This window comes from Lucilia sericata, unplaced genomic scaffold (genome assembly GCF_015586225.1).
Source record: "Lucilia sericata isolate MDLA Ls3-8-SP2 unplaced genomic scaffold, ASM1558622v1 Contig001992F_arrow, whole genome shotgun sequence".
Taxonomy (NCBI): Eukaryota; Metazoa; Arthropoda; class Insecta; order Diptera; family Calliphoridae; genus Lucilia; species Lucilia sericata.
The window spans coordinates 7,501-20,000 of record NW_023995859.1 but is presented as its reverse complement, the minus strand read 5'-3'; the positions used below and the strand labels follow the sequence as shown (position 1 = coordinate 20,000).

General features: G+C 32.2%; 4 protein-coding genes across 6 annotated transcripts in view; 2 read left to right on the top strand and 2 right to left on the bottom strand.

Moving 5' to 3' along the window:
- Nucleotides 1-8,816, bottom strand: part of LOC119613163 (transcription factor mef2A) — a 22,354-nt gene extending 13,538 nt beyond the window's left edge. The window contains exons 1-2 of one of the 3 annotated variants that reach the window (XM_037969106.1): nucleotides 8,615-8,816; nucleotides 7,235-8,028 (exon numbers count right to left, since the gene is read on the bottom strand). In XM_037969106.1, coding sequence (XP_037825034.1) covers nucleotides 7,235-7,814 — 580 coding nt within the window. In that variant the 5' untranslated portion in view covers nucleotides 7,815-8,028; nucleotides 8,615-8,816. Of the gene's footprint in view, nucleotides 1-7,234; nucleotides 8,029-8,588 lie in introns of all 3 variants that reach the window. The other 2 variants (XM_037969108.1, XM_037969107.1) reach the window with 2 other exon arrangements.
- Nucleotides 8,817-9,480: 664 nt separating this feature from the next.
- On the top strand, nucleotides 9,481-11,142 carry LOC119613158 (dimethyladenosine transferase 1, mitochondrial). Its single transcript, XM_037969102.1, has 2 exons — nucleotides 9,481-9,997; nucleotides 10,052-11,142. The coding sequence occupies exon 2, from the start codon at nucleotides 10,056-10,058 to the stop codon at nucleotides 11,055-11,057; it is 1,002 nt and encodes a 333-aa protein (XP_037825030.1). The 5' UTR covers nucleotides 9,481-9,997; nucleotides 10,052-10,055; the 3' UTR covers nucleotides 11,058-11,142.
- LOC119613160 (cytochrome c oxidase assembly factor 3, mitochondrial) lies at nucleotides 9,501-11,137 on the top strand. Its single transcript, XM_037969104.1, has 2 exons — nucleotides 9,501-9,997; nucleotides 10,052-11,137. The coding sequence occupies exon 1, from the start codon at nucleotides 9,591-9,593 to the stop codon at nucleotides 9,852-9,854; it is 264 nt and encodes an 87-aa protein (XP_037825032.1). The 5' UTR covers nucleotides 9,501-9,590; the 3' UTR covers nucleotides 9,855-9,997; nucleotides 10,052-11,137.
- LOC119613159 overlaps nucleotides 11,065-12,500 on the bottom strand; it is a 1,690-nt gene continuing 254 nt past the window's right edge. Inside the window, exons 2-3 of the mRNA XM_037969103.1 lie at nucleotides 12,314-12,454; nucleotides 11,065-12,245 (exon numbers count right to left, since the gene is read on the bottom strand). Of these exons, the coding sequence (XP_037825031.1) occupies nucleotides 11,944-12,245; nucleotides 12,314-12,454 (443 nt within the window). The 3' untranslated portion in view covers nucleotides 11,065-11,943. The remainder of the gene's footprint in view (nucleotides 12,246-12,313; nucleotides 12,455-12,500) is intronic.

The window sequence follows — 12,500 nt, the reverse complement described above, 5'->3', positions numbered from 1 at the left end:
TGTAGTCTAGTCTATAAAGTACAGTTGGTAGTCTAGTATATAGTCTATTTATAGTTTAGTCTATAGCATAGTCTATAGTCTTGTCTATAACCAAGTTTATAGCCTAGTCTATAGTCTAGTCTATATTCTAGTCTATAGGCTTGTCTATTGCCTAGTTATAGCCTAGTCTATAGTCTCGTCTGTAGCCTAGTCTATAGTCTAATCTATAGCCTAGTATATAGTCTAGTCTATAATCTAGTCTATAGCGTAGTTTATAGCCTTGTCTAGTCTATAGTCTATAGTTAAGCCTATAGTCTAGACTATAGTCTAGTCTATACTCTAGTCTATAGTCTAGTCCATAGTCTAGTCTAGTCTAGTCCATAGTCTAGTCTAGTCTATAGTCTAGTCTATAGTCTAGTCTATAGTCTAGTATATAGTCTGGTCTATAGTCTAGTTTATAGTCTAGTCTATAGTCTAGTCTATGGTCTAGTCTATAGTCTAGTCTATATTCTAGTCTATAGTATAGTCTATAGTCTAGTCTATTGTCTGGTCTATAGTCTGGTCTATAGTCTAGTCCATAGTCTAGTCTATAGTCTAGTCTATAGTCTAGTCTATAGTCTAGTCTATAGTCTAGTTTATAGTCTAGTCCATAGTCTACTCTATGGTCTAGTCTATAGTCTAGTCTATAGTCTAGTCTATAGTCTAGTCTATAGTCTAGTCTAAAGTCTAGTCTATAGTCTAGTCTATAGTCTAGTCTATAGTCTAGTCTATAGTCTAGTCTATAGTCTAGTCTATTGTCTAGTCTATAGTCTAGTCTATAGTCTAGTCTATAGTCTAGTCTATAGTCTAGTCTATAGTCTAGTCTATAGTCTAGTCTATAGTCTAGTCTATAGTCTAGTCTATAGTCTAGTCTATAGTTGAGTCTATAGTCTAGTCTATAGTTAAGTCTATAGTCGAGTCTATAGTCGAGTCTATAGTCTATAGTCGAGTCTATAGTCTAGTCTATAGTCTAGTCTATAGTCTAGTCTATAGTCTATAGTCTAGTCTATAGTCTAGTTATATGTCTAGTCTATAGTCTAGCTATAGTCCTAGTCTATAGTCCTAGTCTATAGTCTAGTCTATAGTCTAGTCTATAGTCTAGTCTATAGTCTAGTCTATAGTCTAGTCTATAGTCCTAGTCATAGTCTAGTCTAGTCTAGTAGCTAGTCTATAGTCTAAGTCTATAGTCTAGTCTATAGTCCTAGGTCTATAGTCTAGTCTATAGTCCTAGTCTATAGTCCTAGTCTATAGTCTAGGTCTATAGTCTAGTCTATAGTCCTAGTCTATAGTCTAGTCTATAGTCTAGTCTATAGTCTATATAGTCTAGTATAGTCTAGTCTATAGGTCTAGTCTATAGGTTCTAGTCTATAGTCTAGTCTATAGTCTAGTCTATAGTCTAGTCTATAGTCTAGTCTATAGTCTAGTCTATAGTCTAGTCTATAGTCTGTCTATAGTCTAGTCTATAGTCCTAGTAGCTATAGTCCTAGTCTATAGTCTAGTCATAGTCTAGGTCTATAGTCTAGCTATAGTCTAGTCTATAGTCTAGTCTATAGTCTAGTCTAAGTCTAGTCTATAGTCTAGTCTATAGTCTAGTCTATAGTCTAGTCTATAGTCTAGTCTATAGTCTAGTCTATAGTCTAGTCTATAGTCTAGTCTATAGTCTAGTCTATAGTCTAGTCTATAGTCTATAGTCTAGTCTAGTCTATAGTCTAGTCTATAGTCTAGTCTATAGTCTAGTCTATAGTCTAGTCTATAGTCTAGTCTATAGTCTAGTCTATAGTCTAGTCTATAGTCTAGTCTATAGTCTAGTCTATAGTCTAGTCTATAGTCTAGTCTAGTCTATAGTCTAGTCTATAGTCTAGTCTATAGTCTAGTCTATAGTCTAGTCTATAGTCTAGTCTATAATCTAGTCTATAGTCTAGTCTATAGTCTAGTCTATAGTCTAGTCTATAGTCTAGTCTATAGTCTAGTCTATAGTCTAGTCTATAGTCTAGTCTAGTCTATAGTCTAGTCTAGTCTAGTCTAGTCTAGTCTATAGTCTAGTCTAGTCTATAGTCTAGTCTACAGTCTAGTCTATAGTCTAGTCTATAGTCTAGTCTATAGTCTAGTCTATAGTCTAGTCTATAGTCTAGTCTATAGTCTAGTCTATAGTCTAGTCTATAGTCTAGTCTATAGTCTAGTCTATAGTCTAGTCTATAGTCTAGTCTATAGTCTAGTCTATAGTCTAGTCTATAGTCTAGTCTATAGTCTAGTCTATAGTCTAGTCTATAGTCTAGTCTATAGTCTAGTCTATAGTCTAGACTATAGTCTAGTCTATAGTCTAGTCTATAGTCTAGTCTATAGTCTACTCTATAGTCTACTCTATAGTCTTGTCTATATAATCTAGTCTAGTCTATAGTCTAGTCTATAGTCTAGTCTATAGTCTAGTCTATAGTCTAGTCTATAGTATAGTCTATAGTCTAGTCTATAGTCTAGTCTATAGTCTAGTCTATAGTCTAGTCTATAGTCTAGTCTATAGTCTAGTCTATAGTCTAGTCTATAGTTGAGTCTATAGTCGAGTCTATAGTCTAGTCTACTAGACTACAGACTAGACTATAGACTAGACTATAGACTAGACTAGACTATAGACTAGACTATAGACTAGACTATAGACTAGACTATAGACTAGACTATAGACTAGACTATAGACTAGACTATAGACTAGACTATAGACTAGACTATAGACTAGACTATAGACTAGACTATAGACTAGACTATAGACTAGACTATAGACTAGACTATAGACTAGACTATAGACTAGACTATAGACTAGACTATAGACTAGACTATAGACCAGACTATAGACTAGACTATAGACCAGACTATAGACTAGACTAGATATCGCAATTGTGATATTATCAAAAAAATTTCTAGAAAATTACTTCAATTACGCCGCATCCATATTCAAATGTTTGAAATGAAAATAAGACAAATTTAACACAATTGCATTTCTCAACAGGTTGTGAAATTTACAAAAAAAAAAAAACTAAAACAAACATTTGTTGTACCTATCTATAGTTTGTAGTTTTTTTATTGTTGTTTCGTTATGTTAATTTAGGGCCTACCACAACAACAATATTTGTTGGTTGTTATAGTTTTTTAACACAATCCAAACAGCAACAAAAAAACAAAATCCCATTGTGATTTCTTCTCTTCCGCTGTGAATATTTAGTTGAATTAGCATTGGATATTGTGGTTTGTAGCCGTTACAAAATTTATAACAAAATAAAGACGAAAAAATAAAAGAAAATAAGACTGACCTTCAAAAATGTTAAAAAGTGTGAGTGATGTGATTGGCGGGGTTATATGTATAAATATTTTTTGTACATATGTAATTTAAATAACCATAAAAATGTTGTAGACATACAATAAAAATATAGTACAGTGAGAGGTAAAATAATATAAATTTATGAATTTGCAAACTGTTTTATTAGTGATATTGAAAATATTCATAAGTAAATAAGAAAATTAGTTGATCATTATTAAAAAGTTATTTCCTTATTTCCCTTCAAGTGGCTTCTAAATACATACATATGTATAGGCTTATTTGAACATATTATTATTATTTTGTTAGACACTGTATGTAGCATTTCGGTATATTGTATGATTAACTAATGAAATGTTTGAAGTAAAATACACATAAAATATATACATACATATATAATTTTTTGTTTGTGGGTTCAGAAAAGATTATACATATTATTACTTAGAAAAAATAAAGTAACATTTCAAAAAACACATGTTTTTTTTTGCTACACTCGGACAAGAAGCGTCTATGCTTCCCATTACTGTGGCAAAACGATAGAAGTATATAGTTCAATCAATAGTCTAGTCTACAGTCTAGTCTATAGTCTAGTATATAGTCTAGTCTATAGTCTAGTCTATAGTCTAATCTATAGTCTAGTCTATAGTCTAGTCTACAGTCTAGTCTATAGTCTAGTCTATAGTCTAGTCTATAGTCTAGTCTATAGGCTAGTCTTTAGTCTAGTCTATAGTCTAGTCTAGTCTAGTCTAGTCTATAGTCTAGTCTATAGTCTAGTCTATAGTCTAGTCTATAGTCTAGTCTATAATCTAGTCTATAGTCTAGTCTATAGTCTAGTCTATAGTCTAGTCTATAGTATAGTCTATAGTCTAGTCTATAGTCTAGTCTATAGTCTAGTCTATAGTCTTGTCTATAGTCTAGTCTATAGTCTAGTCTATAGTCTAGTCTATAGTCTAGTCTATAGTCTAGTCTATAGTCTAGTCTATAGTCTAGTCTATAGTCTAGTCTATAGTCTAGTCTATAGTCTAGTCTATAGTCTAGTCTAGTCTATAGTCTAGTCTAGTCTATAGTCTAGTCTATAGTCTAGCCTATAGTCTAGTCTATAGTCTAGTCTATAGTCTAGACTATAGGCTAGTCTATAGTCTAGTCTACAGTCTAGTCTATAGTCTAGTCTACAGTCTAGTCTATAGTCTAGTCTACAGTCTAGTCTATAGTCTAGTCTATAGTCTAGTATATAGTCTAGTCTATAGTCTAGTCTATAGTCTAATCTATAGTCTAGTCTATAGTCTAGTCTACAGTCTAGTCTATAGTCTAGTCTATAGTCTAGTCTATAGTCTAGTCTATAGGCTAGTCTTTAGTCTAGTCTATAGTCTAGTCTATAGTCTAGTCTATAGTCTAGTCTATAGTCTAGTCTATAGTCTAGTCTATAGTCTAGTCTATAGTCTAGTCTATAGTCTAGTCTATAGTCTAGTCTATAGTCTAGTCTATAGTCTAGTCTATAGTCTAGTCTATAGTCTAATCTATAGTCTAGCCTATAGTCTAAATATGTAGTTTAGTATATAGTCTAGTATATAGTCTAGTCTATAGTCTAGTCTATAGTCTAGTCTATAGTCTAGTCTATAGTCTAGTCTATAGTCTAGTCTATAGTCTAGTCTATAGTATAGTCTATAGTCTAGTCTAGTCTATAGTCTAGTCTATAGTCTTGTCTATAGTCTTGTCTATAGTCTAGTCTATAGTCTAGTCTATAGTCTAGTCTATAGTCTAGTCTATAGTCTAGTCTAGTCTATAGTCTAGTCTATAGTCTAGTCTATAGTCTAGTCTATAGTCTAGTCTAGTCTAGTCTAGTCTATAGTCTAGTCTATAGTCTAGTCTATAGTCTAGTCTAGTCTAGTCTATAGTCTAGCCTATAGTCTAGTCTATAGTCTAGCCTATAGTCTAGTCTATAGTCTAGTCTATAGTCTAGTCTATAGTCTAGACTATAGGCTAGTCTATAGTCTAGTCTACAGTCTAGTCTATAGTCTAGTCTACAGTCTAGTCTATAGTCTAGTCTACAGTCTAGTCTATAGTCTAGTCTATAGTCTAGTCTATAGTCTAGTCTATAGTCTAGTCTATAGTCTAGTCTATAGTCTAGTCTATAGTCTAGTCTATAGTCTAGTCTATAGTCTAGTCTATAGTCTAGTCTATAGTCTAGTCTATAATCTAGTCTATAGTCTAGTCTAGTCTAGTCTATAGTCTAGTCTATAGTCTAGTCTATAGTCTAGTCTATAGTCTAGTCTATAGTCTAGTCTATAGTCTAGTCTATAGTCTAGTCTATAGTCTAGTCTATAGTCTAGTCTATAGTCTAGTCTATAGTCTAGTCTATAGTCTAGTCTATAGTCTAGTCTATAGTCTAGTCTATAGTCTAGTCTATAGTCTAGTCTAGTCTAGTCTAGTCTAGTCTATAGTCTAGTCTAGTCTAGTCTATAGTCTAGTCTAGTCTAGTCTAGTCTAGTCTATAGTCTAGTCTAGTCTATAGTCTAGTATAGTCTATAGTCTAGTCTATAGTCTAGTCTATAGTCTAGTCTATAGTCTAGTATAGTCTATAGTCTAGTCTATAGTCTAGTCTATAGTCTAGTATAGTCTATAGTCTAGTCTATAGTCTAGTCTATAGTCTAGTCTATAGTCTAGTCTATAGTCTAGTCTATAGTCTAGTCTATAGTCTAGTCTATAGTCTAGTCTATAGTCTAGTCTATAGTCTAGTCTATAGTCTAGTCTATAGTCTAGTCTATAGTCTAGTCTATAGTCTAGTCTATAGTCTATAGTCTAGTCTATAGTCTAGTCTATTGTCTAGTCTAGTCTATAATCTAGTCTATAGTCTAGTCTATAGTCTAGTCAATAGTCTAGTCTATAGTCTAGTCTATAGTCTAGTCTAGTCTATAGTCTAGTCTATAGTCTAGTCTATAGTCTAGTCTATAGTCTAGTCTAGTCTATAGTTTAGTCTAGTCTATAGTCTAGTCTAGTCTATAGTCTAGTCTAGTCTATAGTCTAGTCTAGTCTAGTCTATAGTCTAGTCTAGTCTATAGTCTAGTCTAGTCTATAGTCTAGTCTAGTCTATAGTCTAGTCTAGTCTATAGTCTAGTCTATAGTCTAGTCTATAGTCTAGTCTATAGTCTAGTCTATAGTCTAGTCTATAGTCTAGTCTATAGTCTAGTCTATAGTCTAGTCTATACTCTAGTCTATAGTATTGTCTAAAGTATAGTTTATAATCTAGTCTAAAGTCTAATCTGTAGTCTAGTCTATAGTCTAGTCTATAGTCTAGTCTGTAGTCTAGTCTGTAGTCTAGTCTGTAGTCTAGTCTGTAGTCTAGTCTGTAGTCTAGTCTATAGTCTAGTATAGTCTATTTTCCAGTCTATAGTCTATTCTATACGCTTGTCTACATTTTAATGTATAGTTTAGTCAATAGTCTAATCTTTTGTGAAGTCAAAAGTTTACAATATACCTCTAGTTTAAATTTAGGCTATAGTCATTTCTAGTCTATAGAGTAATTTATAGTCTTGACTATAAACTTATCTACAGTTTGCTCTATTAGTCTAGTCTATAGCCTAAACAATAATCTAGTCCATAGTCTGGCCAATTATCCTGTCAAACCAGCGTCACAAACATTAGGTTAAATTCATTATACCCAACCACTAAAGAGATGTAGGATGTAGAAACATCTAACGTCTACCTGTACCTAAGTTTGTACAATACAGGTTTTTTCCTATTGACTTGTTTTCTTCATTTAGAAAGGGAAACCTAAGTGTAGTAACAAGAGCAGAAATACACAGCAAATACATACAAGCAAAAACGGTGTTTTATCTATTTACGTTTGTTTTAGTTTTTCTTTAAACATTATACCTAAAATTACATTACTATATTCTAGCATTATATACTTACCATTACAATATTGAGCTGAAAAATCATCATCGAAACGGCAACGTTTGGCTGAAACCTCATAGTTGTGGTAGTTTTTGTTAGTGGCTGTACAATTAGCGGCGTTGTTAGCAGCAGCAGCAGCCGCATCATCATCATCATTCATAACGAAGAAACGTTTTTTACAACGTGCTACTGGGGCAGCATGACCGGCTGCGTAAGCAGAGCTGCCAAAGTTAACTGACGAAGCATGTGTTTGTTGTAGTAGTTGTTGTGTATTATTCATGCCATTGACATCATTTGCCATAAAATTATATGTTGTACTATTGTTATTATTATTGTTGTGGTTAATGTTGCTAGTATTGTTATTATTGTTGTTGTTGTTATTATCATTATCATGTACTGAATTTATGTAGGAGAATCCATAGTAACCATTGGAGGATAAATGATTTGAATTCGAGTTTAATTGTGTTACAGCACGTGGATCAAAAGGATTTAAATGACGATTATGATGAAGTTGACTGGATTCCACAAAATCCAAAGGCAAGTTTGAGCCATTGGTAACACCATCAGCAGCCCATAATTCAAAATTTGTTAAAACCATATTGTAATTTGTGTAATTTATTTATATATTTTATAATTTATTGGTTGATTGTTGTTGGTTTTTTTTCTATTGGTAAATTAGGTAGTTTTGGTTGTTGCTTAACTTTTAGTTGTTATTGCTTATTGTTAGCGCGATGAAGTAGTTGTTGCCTGTTGTTGTTTATAGACTGTACTTGTTTATTGTTCTTTTATAAAGTTTGTTTATTACAAAATTTCTGCCAAAAAAATATGGAATTTTTGTTTAATAAGTTGAATACACTTTAAAATTTTAAACGAAAAATTAAAACGTGTGTAATTTTTATTTCTTTGTTCTATTGCTTTACTTTTTTTTGTGCTAACACCCCCTCTTGTTATTCCTTTCACCTACAAAACAACAACAAATTAAACAGAAAACTTTTTGCACAAACCGTAGAACACACACACATCGAACATTTACACTTAATCCTCTCTACACTCTTACAACTTCCCTCTCATTCAAAAAGCACTAAAAAAAACACAAAAAGCAATGTACCGTTTTTATGTTTATTATAATTGTTGTTGTTTTTTCCTTTTTTTTTGTTCTGTCGTTATTGTTGTTGCTAATTAAGAAACAAAATTTCAATTGGGAATATTTCTCTGGTGTGAAGCACCTTAATTAATTTCTGTTTCTTTTTAAACACACAGCAAAAAAAAACACGCTTTATATTTTCGTTTAAAATTAAAGTGACGTTAGCTTTTAAAAATAAATTGTTTCGTATTTCTTAAATTTAGTCGCGGCAGCCGCAGTCTCTGTTACTTTTAGAAAAAATCGAATTTATTTACTTTTATCTCCCTTTTTATGTGTATTTCAAAACGTTGCTCTGTAAAAACCGCGTTCCTGTTTCGTTATTGGTTTTTGTTTTGCTTCTTCCTTCGCCTCTTGTTGTTTATATGTTTCACTGTTACTTTATTTTTCTCACTTATTGCTTTTTTCTATTTTATTCCAATTTGCACAACCACACGCGTTCACGTTCGTCAAACAACTGATTGAAAACGTTGGCAGCAGAACACGCGAAAGTGACATCTAACGCCGGTAATGGAAAATTTTCAACGCAAACGAATTGCAAACACAAAACACAAAGAAACGTTAAGTACGGAACAAAATGGTATATTTATAAATTTATCTCAAAAAACACATTTTTTCTTATATAAATTTATTGAAAATTTTGAATTTTTTTATAATATTTAGAATGTAAGTACATTTATTTAAATTTATATTAAAGTTGTATTTACATTTTATTTTGCAAAATATAAAGAAACAGTATGGAATTGAAATCTAGTTATGGCGTCATACTGGAGTTAAAAACTTTTTAAAAATCAAAATTATATTAAAAAAAAACAATGTAAAACTATGAAAATTATTCTACATACATATTTACATTTTTTTAAATTTATTTTCATTTTTTGGAATTGAACTGCATAAATATATAGTTTATAGCAACCATATTACCATTAAAGTTACTGCATTACCCTAAACAGTACCAGACTGCAACCATTCATTATAAAAAACACCTAATACTGGCAACGCTAAACGTTTCTCATGTCAGACACCGCCTTATCCCTTTTATATGCCGCATTTAATTCTCATTGAAACGCCCTGTCATTAAAATAAAAAGAAAATACAAAAACAGCTGACCTCACAATAAAAAAATCAAAGAAAATTCCACAAAAATTAGTAGCTACTCGTCAATGTGGTGTTAAAAATTTTGTGCAAATTTTCTAAAACAACCTAAAGGAAATTCCATTAAATTCCATTAGCATGTCTGCAGACAAAGAATTACCAAAAATTAAATACGCCGAACAAGCACCAAAACTTGATAAAGCCCAGCTGGAATTTATGAAATTGATCGAACAACAAAACTTGGAAAGAGTTACAAAATTGCAACGCGTTAAACGTAATAATCTAATAACGGCCGGTGTTTTGGTTAGCTCGGTGTTGGGCATATATGCCTATTCCATATTGTCTGTGAAACAAGAGAAATTCTTGGATGACTTTGATGAGCCTGCAAAAGTCAACAATTAAAAGGGAAATTATACTATTTTCACACTATATTTAAGATTTGTTAAGATTAAAAACGAACAAAATTGTTGTATAATAAGCTTTAGATAAACAAAACCCAAAGGATTTTAGAGGATTGATATAAAACGCAAATAACCGAAATTGAGGTTAGTTTTAATAAAATTCCCTAAAAATGTTTTTTAAACCTTTTTTATTTGTAGTAAAATGTCCGAGGCAGCTGTACGTGTTCTTAAGTCTGGCATGCGTTTGCCCCCTTTACCTACTTTAAGAGATCTGGTGAAATTATATAAATTACAAGCCTTAAAACAATTATCACAAAATTTCTTAATGGATGAGCGCATAACAGATAAAATTGTTAAAAGTGCCGGGCGCATAGATCCGCGTGATACAGTTTTAGAAGTTGGCCCCGGCCCTGGCGGCATAACACGTTCTATATTAAGAAGACAACCTCAACGTTTAGTGCTAGTAGAGAAAGATGCTCGCTTTTTGCCCACTTTAGAACTCTTACGCGATTGTGCTAAACCTTTAAATTTACAAGTTGATATATTTGTTGATGATATTTTACGTTTTGATATTGAACAGCATCTGCCCGACACATCACATCGTTTACATTTAATAGGCAATTTACCATTTGCCATCTCCACTAGATTGCTTATCAATTGGTTTGAGGATTTGTCGTTAAGGCGCAAAGCTTTTCGTCGCAATGACACCTGCATGACTTTAACTTTTCAGAAAGAGGTGGCTGATCGTATTTGTGCTCCTTTGGGGCACGAACAAAGATGTCGTCTTTCTATAATGTCACAAATTTGGACACAACCTATACTCAAATTTACCATACCGGGTAAAGCGTTTGTGCCCAAACCAGAAGTCGATGTGGGTGTGGTAAAACTAGTGCCTCTCAAACAGCCCAAAACTGATTTGCCCTTTGCTTTGGTGGAAAAGGTAGTAAGACATATTTTTAATATGCGCCAAAAATACTGTCGTCGCGGTTATGGCACCCTTTTTCCTCCCGAGCAACGTGATGAAATGTGTTTTGAAATGTTCAAACAGGCAGATGTGGAAGATACACTAAGACCTTTCCAACTCTCCGTAGATGAGTGCATACGTTTGGCCACTGTTTATAAAGAATGTATTGATAAAAATCCCGATATAGCTGCTTATGATTTTCGTGCCCCTAAAAATCTTTCCCAAGAAATTAATGCTTAAGGTGAACTGTTATTATGGCAACAATTTATTCGTTTTGTTTTAATTTTTTTTTGTTTAATAAAATATAATCTTTATTTGTATAAAACTGTGTATAAAGTGTAAAAGTTACAATAATTATTAATGGAATGTTAAATTTACTATTAATATGTGAGAAAATAGAGAAAGAAGGAAACAAGACAATCATTTAGGGGGTTTTCGCATATTTCGATTTGGAAAATTTTTTAATTCGAATCGAGCTGCCGAAATATCCCCGGGTAAGAAGAAATAAAAAGAAAAAACGTTTTAGATCCGCTTAAAACAAATTGAATTTGTTTTGTAAACTTTATGACTTATTTCGTAAAAGAGATTCGATAAGACTTTTTAAATTAAAATGAATATTTTTTTGTTTTCCTAATATATTACTGTGATATGTAGTTATATTGTCCTACTTCATTTTTCTTTAGTTATTGGACGGATATGTTTCATTATAATCTCTTAAAACTAAAATTGTAAATTAAACAGTTAATACAAAATCTGCGCATGTGGTCAAAAAGGCACTGGAATAACGAATTTTTTAAAGAATATTGTGATATGTATTTATATTGTCTTACTTCCTTTTCTTAATTTTTCTTTAATTATTGGACGGATATGTTTCGTTATAATTTCTTAAAACTAAAATTTGTAAATTTTGTAACTTTTGATACAAAATGTGTGTTTGTGGTCAAAAAGGCACTAGAATCACAAAATTTGTTATTGCGAACTCTATAATTAATAATGTTTGAATGAGTAGCTCTGTTTTTAGATATTGTATGGATAAATTAGTTGAAAATAATGACGTTTTTTTCCATTCTGGAAAGAACTATTCGCACAAACAAACTCTTTTCTTCTCTAGTCATTTCGTTCAACACTAAAATCTAAATAATAACTTATTTAGAACTAACAATACTATACTTATCACGCCAAAACCAAAGATAGCTCGGGACTTCAACAACGATTCGGCGCCATTGCAGCGATGATCCAAGAAACAAAAACAAAATTCAACATCACTGAAATAATCACGTTTTACATCATGTTCCTTAATGGTATGATTGACATAATTGGCCAAATGTACATCTTTGGCAGCGGGACGACAACCTTCATATTTGTCCGCCGGAATATCAGTTCTAAAACTTAGCGAACTTAAGCAATCACGTATAATAGTTCTTTGGGCTGTAAAGTCATAAAAAAAAGGAGATTAACTTAATAGAACGGAAAATATCTTTCAAAAGTTCACTGACAGCCTCTTTTTTCCGTAATTTTAACACAAATATCTTCACTTTCTGGACATTTTTCACCCAAAAATCCTATACCGCGCCAATTAAAGTCCTCAGTACAGCCAGGAGTGGCTGAGGTACAGCGATAACACCATATAGCCAATCCTATGATTAATAAGCCAAAAGAATTGTAATTATCATTAATAATTAT